This window comes from Drosophila guanche, unplaced genomic scaffold (genome assembly GCF_900245975.1).
Source record: "Drosophila guanche unplaced genomic scaffold, DGUA_6, whole genome shotgun sequence".
Taxonomy (NCBI): Eukaryota; Metazoa; Arthropoda; class Insecta; order Diptera; family Drosophilidae; genus Drosophila; species Drosophila guanche.
Genome location: NW_022995748.1, coordinates 5,610,367 through 5,631,977, shown reverse-complemented (window position 1 = coordinate 5,631,977; position 21,611 = coordinate 5,610,367). Strand labels below are relative to the sequence as shown.

Sequence of the window (21,611 nt, the reverse complement as noted above, 5' to 3'; positions counted from 1 at the left end):
CGGGGATAAACCGACTGTGCCTGAAATACGCAAGCCGAACGACGACGATGATAAATCGAACGATAGGAGAGATCCTGGTAGCGGCGGTAGTAGTGGTAATATAACGCCAACACCCGAACACGATCAGTACGAACAGAATAATCGCAGCTGCTCATCAGAGTATATGTCGACCGATTTGCCGGGTGGTGTAGGTCATTGGCGGGATCAGAGTACTTATTTGGCATTAGAAGCCGAACAGGAAAAGCCTCAGGTAAAATTAGGAGCCGTTGATGTTGTTGAACAATCAGCACCCATCAAAGAGGAAGGTGTAATTGTACTAACCGAAACTAAAACTATTGACCCCACAAGTTCAATCAACACAGTCCCTGACCCTGAAACAAGCCCCAGCAGTCCCAGTCCCCACATAGCTACTGCAAACGCACTAATCCAATTGGCAAGCGCCACAACTCATACGCTGTCCGCTAAAGCGAATGCGGCAGCCGCAGCGGCACAGGCAACAGCATTGGTGGCAACCAGTGCTCTACTGCCAGTAGCCAAGGCCGTAATCAATAAGCTTACGACAACAACAACACCAGAGAAGACAACACCAGTAGCACCAGCAGCAGCAGCAGCAACACAACCTCAGCAGGAGGTGCCAGAGCAAGCAGCACTGATAGCAGCTGCTGTTGAGGCGCCTGCAGAGGTTGCAACCACATCGAGCAGCAAGGATTCGGTTGATCCGAATGTCCTTAAGCGTACCACAACGACAACCACCACAGTAACGACAACAACCACAACTGTTGAAACACCATCGACAACGAGCAGTGGCAGCAGCAGCACGACAACAACCACAACAACGAACAACAACACCAACAACGATCAACAGCAACAAAGGCAGAAGGTGAACATCACATTGAGCCTTCGTTTATTCATAATTCTAATATTTGCAGCTTTTCTATGTGGTTTTGGTATTTGTTCATGGCTTTTAAATGGAAATAGCTGTTGTTGCTGTTGTGGCAGCAACCAGAACCACACATGTACCCATCCACACTGAGCTGGCTGTTGGTTCTGGTTTACTGCCACTTCTATGCAAAAAAAAATGCAATTTCCAACAACAAAATTACTAACGTAAAATATATAAATAAAATGTTTTTCCTTTTTATTTCTTTAAGTTGTTTTTCCCCTTCATTTTTATTATTTCTCTGTTTTTGTATTTTATGTGTTGTGCATCCAAAAGCCTTATTTTTTGAGTTTATATACCATAGAACTAAATAGTAATTGTAGTAATTAATTAAAAACAGGCACCAATAACCCGTAGTGTAAAAAATTGAAATGCATTCGTTAAGTTTCCTTTTACTAATTTGATATTAACCTATTGTAAAACGCCCAGTAATCAGTGACTACTAATTGTAGTAATTGTTAAATAAAATCTATATTAACCAACATGCACGTTTTAATATTGAGCTGATGAGATCTCTCTGACCTCTGAGCGTATATACCCGTATGTAGTTTTCTTCGCAGATATTAAATCAACACACATGAACACACAGCCAAACACACACGATCTCATGATCTTGCACCGAGCACGCACCCTCTTCTCACTCCTCACTCAGCACTCGACTCCCCACTCACAGTGGCACACAAAAGTGCGTGCACGCACAATACAGTATTTCCAATGCAGAATATATACATATATACTACGAGTTCATTGCCTTGCTTATCGCCCTGCAGCCTGTCCCACGTTCAACATATCAAGAATTTGCAATGCAAGCGTTCCGTTTATGCTATTAATATACCCATCTACCGATCCCATACGATCCATGCGGTGTGGTGCAGAACCTAGCAGCCCCCAGCTCCGTTTTAGTTTGCTCAAAAATAGACTTTCCTTTCCCGTTTATTTTACAAGTTTTAGTCTCTGCCGTGTATCGAGTGTGCGATGAACGGCACGGCGAAATTCGGGAAATACGCATAGTTCAAGAATTCCCCAAAAAACTAATGTGCAAAAGTGTGTGTAGTTCATTCAGAATTTAATAGGAAAAAATCAGAAAAATAGAAAATACAATAAATCAAAGCGTGCCAAGGAGTATAAATTTATGCTTAAGTTTTGTTCTGAAAATATCTAGAAACCTTTAATATTTAATGACAAAAAAGCGAATGTAAGTTTAATTGCCATTTTTGCATATCCTTATATTTTTCAACATTAATGAAAGTTATCAGAAATAAGGCTTTTTTATGGTACTTGTGTCTATACGCCTTTTCGCTCATTAAATACTATGCCGCCTAGGGATTCATATACTATATATTTTACATAAAACTAAGTTAGTTATTTATGCCAAATGCATGTGTTACGAAGTCTAAGAGCCTAAATAGAGTTACTATCTTTACAAGCATTTATTACGAGCATTTCCCCCAAATCCAAAACCATTTTTCTGTATGGCTGTATGCATTGCATCCATTTTGAATTTTACTTTAATATATATGGCTGTAAATATGTTGTATGTTGTATAGAAGCCGGCAACAAATATATTTACAGAAAAAGAAAAATATCATTTCTTCGCTAAAACAAATATGTTCAAAATTATTGCCATGTTTATTAATAAAATAACACACACTCTCTACCCCGCACAACCCAACCAAATTTGCGACACAATTTCGAATATTATAGGAGACATTTGACCAAGATCTTGATGAGCTGCTACAATCGCTGTCAAGCGTCGAGGATGGCATCGCAAACATGAACCAGAGCAGCCTGGAGGGCATGCTACAGGGACTAAAGGTAATATAATGTGATCTCAAATGTCGAGACAACTAACAAAACACTTTTTTGAATGCTTGACGACGACAAGGCATGTTCGACAATAACAATCGTAGCTAGAGTTTTTCCTAAAGTACTCACACAACCTTTACCTGTACATAACTTTTTGTAAACGATTGTTGGATGCTGTCGTGTGTCACATCACGATGATTTTTAATAACACATTTGCGCATCATTCCATACAGAAAATCGTACAATTTTGTTTAGAACAGAAGGAAATGTGTTTGTCAGAGGAATACTTTTAGTGTTGTCCAGTGTTTTATTTATATATATTCTTTTGTAGAGGTCGAACCCCTTTTTTATTGTCCTGTAGGATTATACACTGTTTCAAGATTATTGTCAACTATATTTCCAACAAAAGAAGTGAATCTGTAATAACAATTCTCAATCCCTTGATGAATAGCTAATCCAAACGAATCTGGAAGTACACGAAAGGGACGCCCGCCAGCTGAAGGAGCAGGCTAAGACTTTGCCCACGGATCCGGGAACTGAACGCATACTAAACGAAACTGTAGATCGGATTGATTTGCTACTGCGTCGCACCCAACAAGGCATCACCATGATTGCTGTAAGTATTGATAAATTGATTTAATTTTAATTGATTGACTAATCGAATGTCTTTAAGAATGCTATGCATGGGCAGAAGAAGCGGCAGCAGGACATTGACCAGTACCAGCAGCATTTGCTGGAGCTAGAGCGATGGATCAACGAGGTATCCGCCGAGCTGGAGTCCTTTGAGACCACACCGGACAGCAGCACCGATGAGCAGGTGCTCAAGTCGCAGGTGGAACGCAGCCAGCAATTGTTGCGCACTCTCAAGGATCGCCAGCAGACCATGGACGATTTGCTGGAACAGACGCGACAACTTCAATCGCAGCCCGATGTCGCCCCTCTGGCCAATACACTGATGGAGCAACTGCAGAGTATTTTAATCATACTCCGCGAACAGATCACAGTAGCCACCACACGGATTTTCACCATCGAGAAGCGAATTGTGGATTTGCGAAAGGCCAAGAGCGAAGAGGCTCAGCGACAGCGAGTGCAGGCGGATGCCATGATACAGCCCCCGAGCCAGATTGAGGCACACGAATCGATAGAGTCCAATGAGAACACAATTGATTCGACCTCAATGCCCGAAGAGGAGGTTAAAGCACCCAGTGGTGGAGTATATGTAGAGACGCAAACATCGTTGAGCCTGCAGCAGCAGCAGCAGCCGCCGGCGGCACCCATTCAGGTGGCAACCACCACTGTTGAGGCACAAACCAGCTTCACAGAGGCACCCCCCCTGGTGGTGGTGGAAACCGCTGAGGTGGCACAGCAAACGCAAAAGGAGCGTACACCCACAGAGAACATTGTGGTGACGCAAACGATTCAGGATGGCCAGGCCACCATACAGATTGACACCACACTGAATAAAGATATATCCGACAGCCCCGAAGATGTGCAGATTGAGGCGCGCTACCATCAGCGTCCCCAAGGCGATGTGGATCGTGCCACCGAGCTGATCCTGAAGAATGTACCACAGGCATTTGAGACGACATTTGTGGAGCCAGATGATACCACCACTGAGGTGATTGTCGGGCCCGATGGCACCAAGCATATTGTCCTGAAAAAGGTCACGCGTACGCGCCAGCAGATTGTGCAGCAGCAACAGATCAGCTCAATAGAGACTGTTAGCGACTCGGATGGCAACATTGAGGTGCATTCGACGGGACAGATCAATCTGGAGAATGTGCAGACAACAGACACCAGTGTGGATCCACAGGAGGGAAGCTCTCGCACCGTTGTTACACACCAATCGCGGGGCGCTCTTGTAGATGCCTCACAACCCGAGGCGGTAACCGTTCAGGAGTTTGAAACAGAGCCAACCATTGAGACGTACGAGGAGATTGTGAGTGGTCCGGGTGGAGAAGAACACTTGCTGGGCGTTGGCGTTGGCGGCACCAGCACCATTCGTGCTGTTGTGCAGCAGGTGACCCGCAAGGTGATCCGCAAGACGCGGAAGATAATCAAGCGAGTGGTGATCATCGATGGGAAGGAGCACATTACCGAGGAGGTGATTGAGGAGCCCGAAGAGATTGAGATAACCGAAGAGGAGACGGCGCCGCATGTCAATGTGAATATTGTGCGTACAATCAATGGGAAAGTGGTCACCGAGGAGGAGTTCCAAAGAATGCTGCAAGAACCGGGCGTGATCATTGAAGAAGTTGCTGCTGAATCGCCGCAACAGGTATTTGATATTGAGTCTACCCACGTCACCTCCACCACAGAAACAATAATCACACCACAAGAACAAGAACAAGTACAGATACAGCAAGAATCAGAACAGCCAGAACAACAGACAACACCAACAGAAACAATGATCAAAGAACCAGCACCAGTAGAGTTGCCAGCACCTTCTCAAGTAGATGTTGCAGAAACATTAGATGTTGCCAGTACTACTACTACATCCATCAGTACTGTTAATGTTGCAGCAACAGATGTAGCCAGCCCAGCGGATGTTGCAGAAATCACTACAGAACCTGTGGTGGAAGATATCCACGAAATTTGGCCAATGGAACATCATTTGAAGGCCACCAACATTGACTTTTCACAACACACTGAGGAACTAGCACCAGCAGCAACAATCACTACGGAAATCAGAGAAGAATCCATGCCTGTGGAAACCATTTGGCCCACTAGCCCAGAGACGGGCAACTCTCTAACGCTGGATAACTATGAATTTGAGCCACAATCACCCACAAATAAGATAGAACTTGAGACTGAGACAAAGCCTGAAACAGAACCAGAGACTAAACCAGAAACGGAGACCCAGCCAGAGACCAAGCCAGAGCCCGTCACCACTGGCAGTATTAAAATTACTAAGACCATCACCACAGTGACCGGCCTAAAGGAGCAGTCCCAAGAAACCTCTGTAGAAGTTCTGCCTGAAACGGAGCAAGAAGTAAAGACTCCAAAAGCAAAGACTGATATTGAGAGTTTCCTGGAAGCTGAAAAGGCTTTGGCAGGAGCCCTGAAGGAACATCAGACTGCACCTGCCACCATTCAGGTTGTAGAAGTGCAATCGGAGACAGTTGTACCTGAAACTCTTGAAAACGAACCCACTAAAGTAGAATCACCTGCAGAAGCAACCATAGAAGTCACAGAGATAACGATACGCCAGCCACAACAGCAGCCAGCGGAAGTTGTCAGCGTGGAAGTCACTCTGCAAGAGCCAGCAACAGACACAGAGAAAAAGGAGACGGACCTGCGCGTGGCCACCCAACTGTTTATCTCTGGGGAGGCTGCCGCTTCAACGGGTCCACAAAAGTCCTTCCAGATTACCGCACCATCCGTTGAGGATAATGGCGATGGTGTGCTGAAGGTTGTGATGCAAAAGGGCAACGAGGAAGAATCTGCTACTGCCACGACCACCAACGTGAGCATGACCATCATTGAGACTGTAGCTCCTGCTGCCGACGCCAAGCGGCGTCGAAAGAAAAAGAAGAGAAGAGACACAAAGACGGAGGAAGATCTTCCAGAACAAAAATCAGAAACCGAACCAGAGGCAGCTGTTTCCGAGAAGGAGGAGCCAGAGCCAATCCCTGTGGTGGGCAAAGTGCGCCACGAATCAATCGTGGAGATCAGTGCCGAGAGCGATGTGTCCAGCATGGACATTGACACGCCTCAAGACTCGGTTAAGATTGTCGAAGATGCAGTCGTCTCCTCGCCCTCAGAGTCTCCACGTGCGCCACACGTAGAGCTGGTGATACCCACAGAAATTGTAGAACTTTCGGTGGTGGAGGATGAGGAACAGCAGACGACGCCACGTGCCACAACGCCTGTGGAAGTCGCCGCAAGGATCGAGCAGGACATCAAGTCCGTGCAGACATCGCCGCAGCATCAACCAACATTAGATGAGATTTCAGTGCAGACGAGTCTGGAGTTACAACCCGAGAACCAGGAGATGGAGTCGCAGACGCTGATCATTGAGATTTCCGAGACAGAGGCGCAGACAACGCCACGCGGCGATGAGCGAATTTTAGAGGTATCCACCACCGAAATGCAAACGGAAGTCAGTGGCCAGCCAGCGGAAACGGTTGAGATCTCCAGTCAAACGACTGTGACGACAACCATTGAAAAGGAGCTGCAGACAACGCCCAGGGAATCACCGCGTCAGCGAGAGCCAGGCAGTGATGATGTGGTGCCATCGCTTGTCCAAGATTTGGTTAAGGAGATGACCATCGATCTGCCAGTGCCCACCACAGAGCAGTCAACGTTCACCGAAACCACAACGACCACAGAGACGCATGTACAGACCAACACACCCGAACCCACAGAAGCGTTGGCCGGTGCCGTGAAGCCAGAGACTGTCCATGAGGCAACCTCAACGCTGGAACTGGTGCAAGTGGCCGATGGTGAGGCGCAGACAACGACACCGCGAGATGTGGAACCACAGCAGCAACAACCCATTTCATTGGATGAATCCAACTCCACTTCCATCTCGGAACCATATGAACTGGAGGTAAAGACCACAGTGGCGATACCAGCTGATTCGGATGCTGGCTCCTTGGCTGAACCCACGGTCTACGAGTACACGCAGACCATGGAGCTGCCCAAGCCAGAGAAGCGCTCCAAGAAGGACAAGAAAAATAAGCAAAAGAAGGAGCAGCAGCAGCCAGAGGAGCCACAGATCAGTGTCACTGTGGAAATAGCACCCGAACTGTTGTCCGAATCGGGCATTGTTGTGTCCACCAATCAGCAGATCGAAGAGGTGCCGCATGTGGCACCAGCAGAGATTGAAGCGCCAGTGGACGTGGAGCCAACGAAGCCGCAACCGCAAAGAGTTCAGCTGCAGATCACCACAACAAGGGTCTACGATGAGTATCCCGATCTGCCAGTGCACATTATCGAGCAGAACAAGATGAGCATTGCAGAGCAGAGCAGCCGAACGACACGCAGTGGAGCGGGACCAACGTCTTCGGTGACCATCGAAGAGGTATCCTCGCCCACAGAAGAACTGGTGGTGGTGCCAATCACCCCAGGGCCCGACAATCTCAACGAGCAGCAGAGTAGCATTTGGTTCCAGCCAAAGACAGTCAGTGCCCAGGAGCTCTCTCAGGCGCTGATCATGAGCGAGAGCCTGCAGCATTATCCCGGACAACAAAAACAGAAGGCCAACATCCTTGTGGAGACCATTGGGGATCGCATTAAGCACTTGAAACAGGCGACACCCCAGCAACAGCCGACAACGACAACTCCACTGAGCAATGTCCTCCACTTGGCCACACTTTCGGAGCAGATCAAGGAGCTGCCCACGGAACAGCGTCTGCAAGAGGTCAACGAAGGTCTGAGGGATCTGGATGCGGCGCTGCACAGCGGCGATAAGACAATCATCCAGACGACAGTCATCACGGTCATTGAGAAGGTATCCACGTGGCTGGAGACAATCGAATATCGCGTTTATCTCATCAGACAGAACTCGAACGAGGGACCCTCCGAGGAGAAGCTGGACAACTACAACCAGCTGAACGAGGAGCTGCACACGATCAAGCAGAATGTGAACCAACTGGAGAGGCAGCTGTCAAAGACAGAGGAGCCCGAGCTGCACCAGTGTGTGGACACGCTGAAGGAGCATGTCGAGGCCGTGGAGCAGGTGACGCAACAGAATCAGGCGCAGGACAGCAACGATCTGGACAAGTGGCATAGCTTTGAGACGCTGCTGAATGATGTGTCCAGCGTTTTGGTGCAACTGCAGCAGCGCTACGAGCTGGTGGCCAATCAGGATTATCCGCTATCTGCCAAACTCTCGCACTTGGACGAGCTGGAGCAGGAGCATGAGCAGGCGCAGCAGCAGCTGGGTCACCTATTGCAGAATGCACGCGCCTTCCAGCGCGATTTCCCCGGCAAGAAGATGCCACAAGATGTGCACGATGCCTTCGAGACGAGCAAGAACATTGGCAACAACATCCAAGCCGAACGAGAGCGTCTGCTCCAGCTGCAATCCCTGGCGGAGGAGTACGAACAGACCCTCAAGGAGTTCACCAACATCACGGTGCTCGCCGACAAGCTGGTCGAGTGTCCCATTGTGTCCAGTTCTTTGGAGCAGCTGAACAACGAGGTGCAGAAGCAGCGCAAGTTCTTTGTGAACCTCAGCCACTGCCGCGCCATGCTGGAGTCCCTCGAGGAGAACATTGACACGGAGACGCGTGAGAAGCACTCGGAACTGCACAAGGAGCTGTACAACCGAGCCACTCAGCTGCTGGACAAGGCATCCGAACGTTCCTCGAAGCTCGTGCAGGCCGCCTCCCGCTGGACCGTCTTGGAGAAGGGAATGCGCGATGAGTTGCAGTGGCTGCAGGTGGCCCAGCAGCGTGTGCCCGATCTGTCGGCCGTGACATCGGCAGACTACGATCAGTACACAACGCTCTACCAGTCGCTGAGCAACGACATCTCCCATCATTATGTGAAGATGACTCAGCTCTCGGGCATAGCCAACAAGCTGCAGCAACTGGTGCAGGCGCCCAATCTGGTGGAGGAAACCAACGAGGCGCTGATTGTGCTGCTGAAGCTGCGCGAAGAGGTGGCTCTGTATCTGCACCGCCTGCTGGTCTTCAAGGAGATCTGGGTGCAGTACGAGCAACAGACCGACAAGCTGGAGGCCTTTGTGCGCGAGGCAGAGCAGGAGCTGCGCCACATACAGATACCGGCACAGCCCACCCATCAGCCCATCGAGCATATGCGCCAGTTCTGGGAAATCAAAGCACGCTTCGAGCTGCACAATAACGTCCGCAACGATGCCGGACACAGCTTTGAGAAATCTCTACAGGTTATTCCTCTGGCGGATGAGATGCTGCAGCGGCAGTTCCATGCCCAGCTGGACGATCGCTGGCAGGCCGTGGCCCAGGCCATCGAACAGATTCAACACAACATTGTTGAGTGCCTGTCCTCAGAGGAAATGCCAGCGGCAGAGAAGCTGAAGCTGGTGGAACGTGAGCTGCAGGAGATCTATCTGACAATGACCAGCATGAAGGGTGTCATCAAGAACGAGGAGGAGCTCTGTCTCTATATCGAACGTGTCCAGGTGCTGCGCACTCGCGTAGGCTTCATTGGCAACGAACTGGGACGCATTGGGCTCCAAGAGCCGGCCGCCATTGAGCCCGAGAAGATTGGCGAACTGTTTGCCCTTTCGCACAAGATAACCACACAGATAGCCGAGGAGCTGGAAGGTGCCTCCGTTCTGCGCGATCAGCTGCAGTCCATCCAGGAGGGCATCAGTAACCAGCGCAAGCATCAGGCCAAGATCTCAGTCATTCTGGATGAATGCGAGGCGGCTGAGCGCCAGGGTGCCGATGTCCTCGAGAAGGCCGTCACCGACTGTCAGAATGTGGGCGAGGAGCTTGTCGCCAGCTGGCAGGAGATCATGCGCATCCGCCAGATGCTCCACACCCTGCCCATGCGCCTCAAGATGTCCGTGTCGCCGGTGAAGCTCGAACGGGACATTTCCCAACTGCAAGACGATCACGCCTTCCTCGAGAGCAAGTGCACCAACATCATGGCCATACTACGCAATCGCCTGGCCATGTGGCTGCGCTACGAGCGTCAGCTGGAGCTCGTCCATGGCTCCGTACAGGAGACAGACTTTATGATGGAACTGATTCGAGTGCACGGACAAGTGGACTACGAGCGACTCAGGAAAGCCACTGAAAGATTAGAGGTAAGTTCCGATCCCTTAACCAACTCCCTGGCAACTCCTTTTATGACTTTGTTTACTGTCTGTTTGAGATACAATAGAAGGTTATCTGTCATCCTACTACCTGCTGTTCGGAATTTTTGCTAACATTTTGCCTAGGCTTATCAGCATCGCACTTATGAGTCTTAGTTTTCCCAAATGTCTACAAAAGATGGTGAATTTTTGTGTTTTCAATCAGTTTGTGTTTAGCACTCGCACTGGAATAATATTAGTCTCTGAATTTGTGAAATTTGCAGAAATTTTTATTGATTTTTTGTTAGAGATTTTTGAAGACATTTTCATTCATTTTGGGACAGTGAAATTTGAAGAAATTTTCAATAATTTTGTAGGCCACCAAAGCTTATTTTAAAAGTTCAATAATAATTATTTTTTGAGAAATGGTATTTCTTCAAAAAACATACCGTAAAGCGATTAATAGTGTATTTAGATTCGTAGTTACGCCAAAAATTATGTCTATCGTTATGTAAAAGTTTTCATCGTGCCTTCTAGAAGGCTTTAAATATTATAAAGTTCTTGCAAAAACCACAATCGAAGGGTAATTATTTATTAATAGTTTATTTCTTATAAATATTCTTATCAAGATGTTTTCTTGTGGTATTCATGACACATACCCTCTTAAAGTAAATTCCAACTTGTTTGAGAATTCATGACACCCGAATTTCTTACATTCTTCACGGTATCAAAGCTTAACGCAGCTTTAGCGTAAGCTTTTGCGTTGCGTCTCTCTTTCTCTCTGTGCTCTTTGGGTAGCAAGTTTATGTCCGGCGGCAGTTGCCGTTAGCTTCGAACCGAGCGCGTATCGCATTTAGCTCGTCGGTCTAGAAATTCCCATTATAATAAATATAAACTAATACAATCCACCAATACAACTCTTCGTTAGGGACTCGCCGGCGATCTACATAACCGCGAAGAACTCATCGATGAGCTTAAGGGCGCCGCCAAGCCGCTGATCGAGAGCTGTGATGTCCAAATTGTCGAACAAATCGAATCGGCTGTGCAGGATGCGGTAGTTGCCTGGAATGACACCACCGAGAATCTGCAGCAGCTCTGCACACGCTACCAGCGAGCCGTTGAACTCTGGGATAAATATCGCAACGCTTCGGCGGCCGTTCAAAGTTCCATTGACCAGCAAATGGATACGGTCAAGTCCTTGGAGCAGCCCTTGGATGCCCTACAACATGCCAAGGTAAGTCTCTGTGTGTATTATTGTGTGTGTGTGTATGTCTTATTGTAAGTAGATGACGTGACCCACTGGCTTTCCCACCCAATAATTGTGTGTGTGGGTGGACTATTTGATTTTTTTTTTTTTTGGCGGCAAACGAGAACGAACCGAAATGTGACTATTTAATTGTTCTCCACAGCCATAAAAACTACTACAACTCGTACCTATAATTACATTGATTTTCCGTATTACTATCCTGGTTCATATCTACCTTGCCTGTATTTTTTGGACGGTTCAATGTAATCGGTTGTAATAGCCTCCAGAGCAGAAGGGAGGGGGCTTCTCATCGTAATATGTGTGTGCGTTGCGGTAACGTTTGTGTCATAAATTATGCTCGAGCAAATAGACACACAAACTGCTTTCCTATATTCGATATTTACTTTAAAAATTAACGCATACTCTAGTCGTCAGTCGCCGTTCGATGTGTGTTTATTGATCATTAGGGTCGTCTACCGCCTGGCTGTAATTATATTTTTGGACACAGCACCAACTGTCATTTCCCAGCAGAAGAGGAGAGTTTATCAACCCAGTAGCTGCTTTATCAACAGAAGCCAGTACGCACAGGTCCGAAAACATTCCTAGCCTTAAGCCTCCCTCCTCTGTTGTGGGATAAAAGATAAATGTATTTCCAAACACTTCCATGTGCTGTGTGATTTTCAATGCCAAACTTTGGGCTGGTTTTTGTTTGCTTGTGCCCCATGCTCCGCTGATAAAGCATCGCTGGGCAAATATTTCACAGATGATATCATAGGGCAAGCAGCAAATAAAGGGCTCTCGCGTAATGCTGCCTGCCTTTAAATTAGAAATAGGAACAGAACGACGCAGCATGACCTGTTTTTTTGTAGTTTCTAAATTGAAAACGAAAGTGAGCACTCTCTCGGTGTGCGGCCCTAATTACATTTTGTCAAGCAGAGAGGGGAACTGGTGGTGCCTGCACTCGACTCACTCGCTGGGCTTTTGCGGTGCACGACAATTGATAAGGGCTGACCGGCCAGACCCGGCCGGCTTGAGCTAAATACTATTTGTTGAGCATATATAGAACAAACGACAGTGTATGTGTGTGTGTGTTTTGTAGATTTAAATATAGACGAGTGACATTTTGCATGCAATAGAAAATATATTTCAACAATCGCTGAAGGTTTGCTTCTTAGACAAAACGAAGCTTTAACTATTTAAGAAAAAAACCTGATTCTCTTTTAAGGAAAAATGTATATAATTAAGATTTGTTTTGGTGGTCATTAACTAACTTGATTTCCATCTTTAACTCACTCTTTTACCTCTTCCTCTAGGCCTGTCAAGATAATTTGACTACACAAAATGATAGGCTCTTGGAACTGCGTGATATTGTGGCCAAAATAGCCGCCGATGTGGGCCTGGATGCTTCGGCATTGATGCAGGGCGAATTGGATGCTTTGGGTCAACGTTTGACCGAATGCAAAGATGCCATTACCACATTGGCCAATGTGGCCGAGACGCAGGACAAAGAGCGTAAAGAGCTGGACAAGGAGGTGACACAGGCCAAGTTTTACTTCAACAATGTGCAGCAGGTGAGTCTGGCGAAAGCACAAGAAAAACGGGGAACTCTAGTTATCGATTATAGCTAGGAATACAAATGTGGATATTGGGACTGGGACTGGGACTGAGACTGAGACTGGGGCTTGTGGAAATTCCCACACAAACAGAGCAAAACACACGCGGCGGCTCTGGCTAGCCGGCTAGCAGTTAGTGCCAGTGCTTCCCGTGTTGTTTGTTGTTGTTAATACCATACGAAGGACATGCTATTTTAAGTGGGTTAAAAGTTGAAAAACTTTTCGTGTACAATACTAACACTCACCCCCACCCACAATGAGCCACAGTGGCTCATTATTGATTGATGGCACCAGGGCGTGACCTGATGTTTGATATTTTGGGTGGGGCGATAGACTTATAAAATTGTAATTGACACTGAGCACCGAAGATGCTGAATATTTGATGAAACAGAATGATATTAACATATTCAAATGGGTAGTTTAGGGGCATTTATGGACAGAAAATATGGTTTTAGCTTGGCAAACTGCAAACGCCAAATGACCAACTTTGCTGCACTTTGAATGATTGCCGGGAAGACCCTTATTAAACATATATTTATGCATCGTATGATAATGGTCTTGTGGCTCCTGCCTATAGCTATTGATTGTTACTTGGGCTTTATGCGGGTTGAAATTGTAAAAAAAAAGTTATATTGATTTATTTTCTTTTTCAAAAAATTCTCTGACTTGAAATCACATTTTTAATGAGAGTAAAATTGTTTGAGGACTTCTTATGCTTGCTAAAAATAATTTCTAGAACAGGTTTTTCAAGCAGCTTTGCACCACGGTGCGCCCATTTTTGTCAGTTACACCTGTGTGCCCCACAACCAGTTTAAAGCGTGCCGCCGTTCGCCTCCCACTGCACCGGCGAGACAATTGAAGTTGGCAAGGGGCAGAAAGCCAGAGCCATAGCCATAGCCAGAGTTAGTGAGTAGAGAGCGCGTGTCGTTAGCATGAGGTCATTGCCAGTCGGTGTGGCAGAAAGAGGTGCCAACGGGCTTTCAATGTTTTATTGTTTTCGAGGCGAAGTCATGCAGCCATGCAGCGGGTAACTGGAGACATCGGAGTGCAACCCATATTAGGGTCAGGCCAATTAGCGATGCACAAAACAACTGACCAGCACTGAAAATACACTATTAATATATGTAAATAATATCTCTTCTTTGCAGGACATATCACGGGAGGCACCGCAAACGCCCAGGGAGAGCGAGGAGCAGTTGGCCGCGCTGCGTGCCCATCTGCAGACTCTGGCCCGCACGGAGGAGCAGCTGCGGCAGCTGCGTGAGCGACAGCAGCAGAGCAATGAAGTGGCACCCACAAGTGTCGCCGATGATGGGATACTCGAGGTGCTGGCCCTGTGGCAGAAGATATTCCAGGACACGTTCCAGGAGTACCATCGCCTGTCGACGCGGCTGGCCCGCAGCCAGAACAGCTCGGAGGCACTGCGCCTGTGGCGTCAGTATCTGCAGCATGTCCAGTCCTTCCTCTCCTGTGCCATACCCGAGGACTATAGCAGTCTGCGGGAGCAGCAGCAGCTGTGCGCCATCCACCAGAACCTCTTGATCTCCCAGCAGAGCGTGCTGGCAGAGACGCCACTCGAGTCGGAGCTATCGGATCAGTACAAGGCGCTGACCAATCTGCACAACGAAACGCTGTCGCGGATCATGCAGCGCAACGGGGAACTGGAGCGTCGTGTGAGCGGCTGGAATGCCTACCGCCAGCAGCTGGCGGCCCTGCTCGACTGGCTGCGACAACGCGAGGCGGAGCGCAACAATCTTCAGCTGCGCTACATCCACCTGAAGCGCGTGCCGCACCTCAAGAGCCGCCTGGAGGGTCTGCTGCATCAGCTGGACCAGGGCGAGCAGCAGAGCAAGTCCCTGCAGGAGCAGCAGCAACAGTTGTCGCGCCACTGCGACGAGGCCCTGGCCACCGCCATGCGCATGGAGCAGGCCAGCATCGGGCAGCGCATCAACAATCTGCGTGCCGCCCTCGAAACCTGGCAGGGATTCCTGCACCGCATCAGCCAGCTCTCGGAGACCTACGAGCAGCGTGTGCTGCAGCTGCAGAAGGAGTTTGGAGCAGCCCAAAAGCTGCTGGACAGCAGCAGCGAACCGCTGCCCACCCAGCCAGCGGCCATTGAGCAGCTGCTGCAGGCACTGCGGGCACAGCGTGTCCAGTTGGGCGCACAGGTGCCGGCGCTGGAGAGCCTCACGGTCACCCAGGAGGAGCTGAAGGAGTGCGTTAGTCCGCACGACATGAAGACCATCCGCCAGCGCAATTGGCTGTTGTGGCAGCAGCACGCGGACCTCGACTATCAGCTGGCGAGCCTCATCAACAGCATTGACGAGCGGCTGTCCCTGCAATCCAACTACCAAGTCCGCTACGGACGCATCTCCCAGTGGCTGCAGCGACTCGAGCAGCGCGTCGAACGCGATGCCGATGTCTCGGCCATGGCCAATCCGGAGCAGGCAGCCAAGCAGCTGGAGCAGCAAGTCAATGCAGAGCTGCAGCTGCGCGACAAGGAGCGCGAATGGCTGCTCTCCACGAGCCGAGAGCTGCTCTCGCTGTACACCGAGGAGCCCGAGGTGCGGGCCCAAGTGCAGCAGCAGAGCGATGCCCTCATCGATCGCTGGCAGCGACTCAAGTACCTGTGCAAGCAGCGGGCCACGAAGATCGGCGAGCTGAAGATGACGTTGCTGCGGCTGGAGGAGAGGATAGCCCTCATCCGAGCGTGGCTCTTTGAGGTGGAGTCGCAGCTGGACAAACCGCTCAGCTTCGACAGCTACACCCCGAACGTGATCGAGGCCAAGCTGAAGGAGCACGAGCAGATCCAGCGATCCATCGAGCACCACAGCAGCAATGTTGGCGAGGTCCTCAATCTCGTTGAGATGCTGCTGAACGATGCCGACAGCTGGCGCACTCAGGTGAACACCTCCGGCCTGGCATCCTCCGCCCAAAACCTCGAGCAGCGCTGGAAGAACGTCTGCAGTCAGTCTGCGGAGCGTAAGCAGCGCATTCTCAGCATATGGAACCTGCTGCAGAGTTTGATCAAACAAACGGCCGAGCACAAGAACTGGCTGGGCAAGCAGGAAACCCAACTGGCGGGCTACGAACGTGACCACAAGTCCAGCGGCAAGCAGAAGCTGGAGGAGCGACAGAAGGAGCTGCGCTCCAAGCTGGATGAACTCGACAGTCAGTCGGTGAATCTGCGGCATCTGGAACAGACGTACGCCAAGCTGACAATGGCCACTGGTGTGGATCCCGAGAACATACAGAAACTCACGCTGCCCACCAAGGTGATGCTGAGCAAGTGGCGCCAACTGACGCCCCGCTGTCATGCCCTGCTCGATGCCATTGACAAGGATGCCAAGGTGCTGCGAGAGTTTCATGCCGCACAGCAGGAGGCCACTCAATCCCTGACGGCCATACAGAAGGCGCTCGAGCAACTGCCCAACCCAACAGCTGAGGCAGAGCCCAAGGCGGTGCTGCAGCGTTTGGAGAGTCTGGAGCGGAAGCTGCAGGATGCCCAAAAGCATGTCCAGCAAGCGGATGCCTTGGCCCAGGACGCCAAGACACGAACCAAACAGCAGCCACAACTGAAGCAGATGCTCGAACTGATAACCGTCTACACCACACTCTGGCAGACAGTTCAGACGCGCATCGTCACCCTGAAGACCAGCTGGCTGGCCAGATCGGCTCAAAGTGCTGCCGTGGCAGTCAGCGAGGCGGCCAATGCAGCCGTTCAGGTGAACACGCTGTCCCAGCGGAAGATGCGCCAGGCACAGCAGATGCATCGCGAGACCTCCATCACTGCCAAGGATGCGTACATCATGGAGCTGCAGACGGCCATTGCCGAGTGCCAGAACAATCTGGACGAGCTGCAGCGTACGATTGTGGACAAGACACGCAAGCCGGGCCCACAGAAGATAGCGAAGCTCCTGGGCAATGCCCAATCCTCAACGGAACTAGTCAAGCATCTCAGCAATCTGCTGCTAACCGAATGCCAGGCCGACAGCCAGGCTGCCCAGTCGGAAACCGTCTCAGAGCTCACGTTGCGCTTTGCAACACTGCAGTCGCAGTGGAAGGCGCGACAGCAGCACGATCAGAATGCAAGGTAAGCAAATATATACTTTAATTTACTTATGTTTATTGAAGACTTGCAAAACCTTAGATTCCTTTTAGTCTTCACCTGCGTTCTATATGGGTTTTGTTTAATTTTGTGGTGGATTTTACATCATTAATTTTCGTGTTCCGCTAACAGAAGAGTTTGAAAATGCAGTTTCAAGACATGCAATTGAGCCAAATATTAAGAGTTATAGTTAATAAATAAATTACTGTGGAGTAAAAGTGGCATATTGTAGAATCTTTCTTTATTCTGTGTCTCAACTGCTCCTAAATCAACTTGTTATTGAGAGGCAAACGGCATCCTGTATAATTGATTATGTTATAACAGATGACTTGTGTTTGTGGACAGCTGGAAATCTTTCTAAATTATCAATTAGTCAGTCGCTGTCCATCGACTGTAGAGTTTTTAAAATATATATTTGAAAGCTAAATGGCTGCGGTTTATTTTTCATAAATTTATTAGTCCTAGCTTTGGTTTTGCAAGTGCTTTGATCTTTATGTTTTTATTGGTGTTTGGGTTGTTGACTAACAAAATGTTTTATTGCTTTCCATCTCTCTCGCTGTTGCCCACTTCTGTCACACTCACACACACGACACGCATAAACAAACACTCTCTAAACATTACACCTCAAAAATGCTTAACTTGAACGAACGTGCATCAACCAGGTGCCTACTACCTGCGTCCTACAAGTCCAACTGCATACAGTAAGTGTTCGCTAAATACATTCCAGACTACCTGCCTGTCCCTCAATTGTAGTTCCATCTCCTGCTGTGCACCACTCCTGTGTGTTCCAAGTGTTTGGTGTGTGAACTCCACTAGACAAAAGCTGGCAGCTGCTAACCAAATAACTGCCAGACTCCAGGCTGGAGCACAGCAAATGAGAAAGAACTATAATGCTCAAGCTGCCGCTGCTTAAAGCTAAATGAAAGCTATTATTAGCACAGCTTATGCCAACAATTAAACATTAAAAATCTTGTCTGTGAATATGCCACTAATTGTACTTTGATTTTTGTCTTCCTTAGCGAGGTCGGCCGTCTAACGTGTCCGCTCTGCACGCAACGAAACTGGCAGCAGATCGACAACGATCTGTGGCGCCTGGAGCAGTGGCTGCAGTTCGCCGAGAGCACACAAAAGGCTCAAACGGCACCACCGTCCAACATTGAGCTGCTGGAGGATGTGACACAGGATCATCGCGAGTTCTTGCTGGATCTGGAGAGTCACAAGTCGATCATTTCGTCACTGAATGTGGTCGGTGATCATCTGGCCACCCACACCCTGGACACGGAGAAGGCTCGCCAGCTGCGCTCTCGCCTCGATGCGGATAACGAGCGCTGGAATAATGTCTGCATCAATGCCACCAAATGGCAGGCTCTGCTGCAGACCGCCCTCATGGGCAACAGTGAATTCCATCAGACCATCGATGAGCTGGTCGATTGGTTGCAGCGCACCGAGCAGAACATCAAAGCGTCCGAGCCCGTGGATCTCACCGAGGAGCGTTCGGTGCTTGAAACAAAATTCAAGAAATTCAAGGATCTGCGCGCCGAATTGGAACGCTGTGAGCCGCGTGTCGTGAGTCTACAGGATGCCGCCGATCAGCTTCTACGCTCTGTCGAAGGCTCTGAGGAACAGTCCCAACATACCTACGAAAGGTAAGGTCTCCCAGGTGCCAGTTTCGAGGGCGGAACGAAACGATTCGTAGGTGCCGCTTGAGCTTAGATGTGCCCAAGACTTTAGGAGTTAGATGGAAATAAAATAAGGATGGGTTTTAGAAACTTTTATTAGTTGGGCGGAAATTACTTTTACGGATTCTTATTTGTAATTTTATGATCTTACTTTAAGTAGTTAGTTTCTTATTGAACTCTATTAGAAAATTCTTTTCTACCACTCTCCATGTGCTTTTTCCATTCAAATTTCTTAAGATATTGGCATTTAATGCTTGTATTGACATTACAACACGAAAAGCTTTTTTGGAAACACTTTCCTGTACAAAAAATTTCAACATTACTCCAACAAAATTATACTAAAAACAATCTACAACTTTTGGCACAAACTTTTCACTTTCCATGTCCCTATAGGACACTTCGTACCCAGTAAAAATTATAATTTTTCATTTACTTAGTGCAGTATCAATTAGTATCCCAGACATTCGTTTTGCCTATAAACAACATTTTGTGTTTGTTTTGCTGTTTTTGTTGCGTATATTTATACATATTTATTTTTATTTGTGTTTTTTTTTTTTTGGTACTCAAAATTCTTTCGTCCGCCCATTCTAACCCTTCATCCAAACAAACACCTCGAGCACCGTTGACAATTATTTTAAATGATCTAGAACCCTTTCCAGATTGACCGATCTCCGTCTGCGTCTGCAATCGCTGCGTCGTCTCTCCGGCATTTACATTGTCAAGCTGGGCGCAGTGCTCGGCTACGAGGGCGACAATCTTGGTGTGCCGCTGCACATGTTGTCGAGTGAGGTAAGTCCTAGTCCAAACGTGTTGAATTGTCCTCAAAAAAGAAAAAAAGAGAATCTGTTTTATTTGTTGATTTGTAAGCGCACCAAAAGTAAGTGAAAACAATTGGCTGTCCAAACAAGTGTACCATAAATAAAAACCCCATCTCAAAATTGAAATCAAAATTATATTAATTATGATTTATATTTTATTTTTAATTTATTTGATTTCCTTTCTTTTCCATTATGGCATCATATCTAGCTTTTGGATAATACTACATTATCAACCTCTTCTATGCAGGCCGCCGCACCCAACACAGAAAATGCAAAGTAAATATTGATAGAAGTATCATTTTTCAGTTGAATGCATCGTAGATTTTAGAGCAACGTGTGCACCTCCGTACATTATTCCCACAGTATATGGTCACATATGTGGTTCCGTTTTAGTCCATTCTTGCATGCATTTTGTCATTGTTAAATGTGTGATTTGGTATGTGGCCCATTGACTAATGTATATCTCGATTATCCCCAATTGTAGCAACACCGATGGCGATGCTGTCGATGGCGATGTCATCAATACCACGGTGCTGGCACGCGGTGCTCGCTTCCTAGGCCGCGTTGCGCGTGCCTCCCTGCCCATACAGGCGCTCATGCTGTTGCTTTTAGGTGTGGCAACACTGGTGCCCCACGGTGAGGACTATACGTGCATGTTCTCCAACACATTTGCACGAAGTCTGGAGCCGATGTTGTCGTATCCCCATGGACCGCCGCCAACGTAAACCCCCTCAAAAATGTCAAACAAAAAGAAAAGAAAAAGCTGTCGAGTTGCTATTGGATAAGTGCAAGAAAAAAGAACATCAACTAAACAAATATATAACAGAATAATCCCCTAATTATAACATGCCTTTATAAAAAATGTCCTGTTTAAAAATATTTGGAATTATGACAAATTTCACATTTTGACCGTTTGTATAGCTAAAGGCATTCAATTAAAATTAAAACACAAATCTTTATCTGTATTGTACATAATAATTAAATCGACCTACTCGTATACCCCCCAAAACAAAACAAAACAAAACAAACCCCTAGACTCGACGAGCATAAAGAAACACACAAAAACTTGAAAGAATGAGAAACTATATTCAACAAACTAACGACAAAGTAACGAAACACTTTTGTAAAACGATATATACATTATACATACATATATATTTGCACAGCAAACAATTTATATATTCATATATATATGATCCCAGAACTATAAAGAGACCCCAACATTTTGTATATAAAATAACTAAGCTAAAACGAAATCAAAATACGCACACGAAAATTTTACTCATAAGCGCACGCTCCCTTCATCCATAGAGCAATTGCAGCAGCAGCGGAAGGTGGACATGGTCTTTGCAAATCTCGTGGAACATTTTAGCACTAACCCATGGCCACAAGCCGCTGCTGTTGCCATCAGTCGGCCACGAAACTGAACAACAAAAAACCCAAGACAAATCATGACCCACATAGACCAAATGCCTGGGAAAGCTATTCAAAAGCCAATGCTTGTGGTCAGCCAAGCGTCTTTCTCCCAAATTACAAGGCGTCATGGCTGGCCGTAGGCCATTGGCTTTTGAATAGACCCTGGCCACTGAGAGTCCTCGTTGCCCAAGGATAAACTCTACCAAAAGACCAAGCTCTCTCCCACGGTCCTGGTTAAGAGAACAATTTAACT

The 21,611-nt window shown here is 47.8% G+C and overlaps 1 protein-coding gene across 13 annotated transcripts in view; it reads left to right on the top strand.

Annotated features, from left to right (window-relative positions):
• LOC117584232 (nesprin-1) overlaps positions 1-21,373 on the top strand; it is a 112,730-nt gene extending 91,357 nt beyond the window's left edge. For 3 of the 13 annotated variants that reach the window (XM_034273022.1, XM_034273029.1, XM_034273028.1), the window contains 11 exons: positions 2,645-2,755; positions 3,198-3,362; positions 3,420-10,490; positions 11,407-11,712; positions 13,038-13,295; positions 14,486-17,430; positions 18,108-18,146; positions 18,465-19,091; positions 19,772-19,913; positions 20,151-20,218; positions 20,427-21,373. In XM_034273022.1, coding sequence (XP_034128913.1) covers positions 2,645-2,755; positions 3,198-3,362; positions 3,420-10,490; positions 11,407-11,712; positions 13,038-13,295; positions 14,486-17,430; positions 18,108-18,146; positions 18,465-19,091; positions 19,772-19,913; positions 20,151-20,218; positions 20,427-20,667 — 11,973 coding nt within the window. In that variant the 3' untranslated portion in view covers positions 20,668-21,373. Of the gene's footprint in view, positions 881-2,644; positions 2,756-3,197; positions 3,363-3,419; positions 10,491-11,406; positions 11,713-13,037; positions 13,296-14,485; positions 17,431-18,104; positions 18,147-18,464; positions 19,092-19,771; positions 19,914-20,150; positions 20,219-20,426 lie in introns of those variants that run through there. The other 10 variants (XM_034273016.1, XM_034273017.1, XM_034273018.1 and 7 more) reach the window with 6 other exon arrangements.
• Positions 21,374-21,611: the final 238 nt, after the last annotated feature.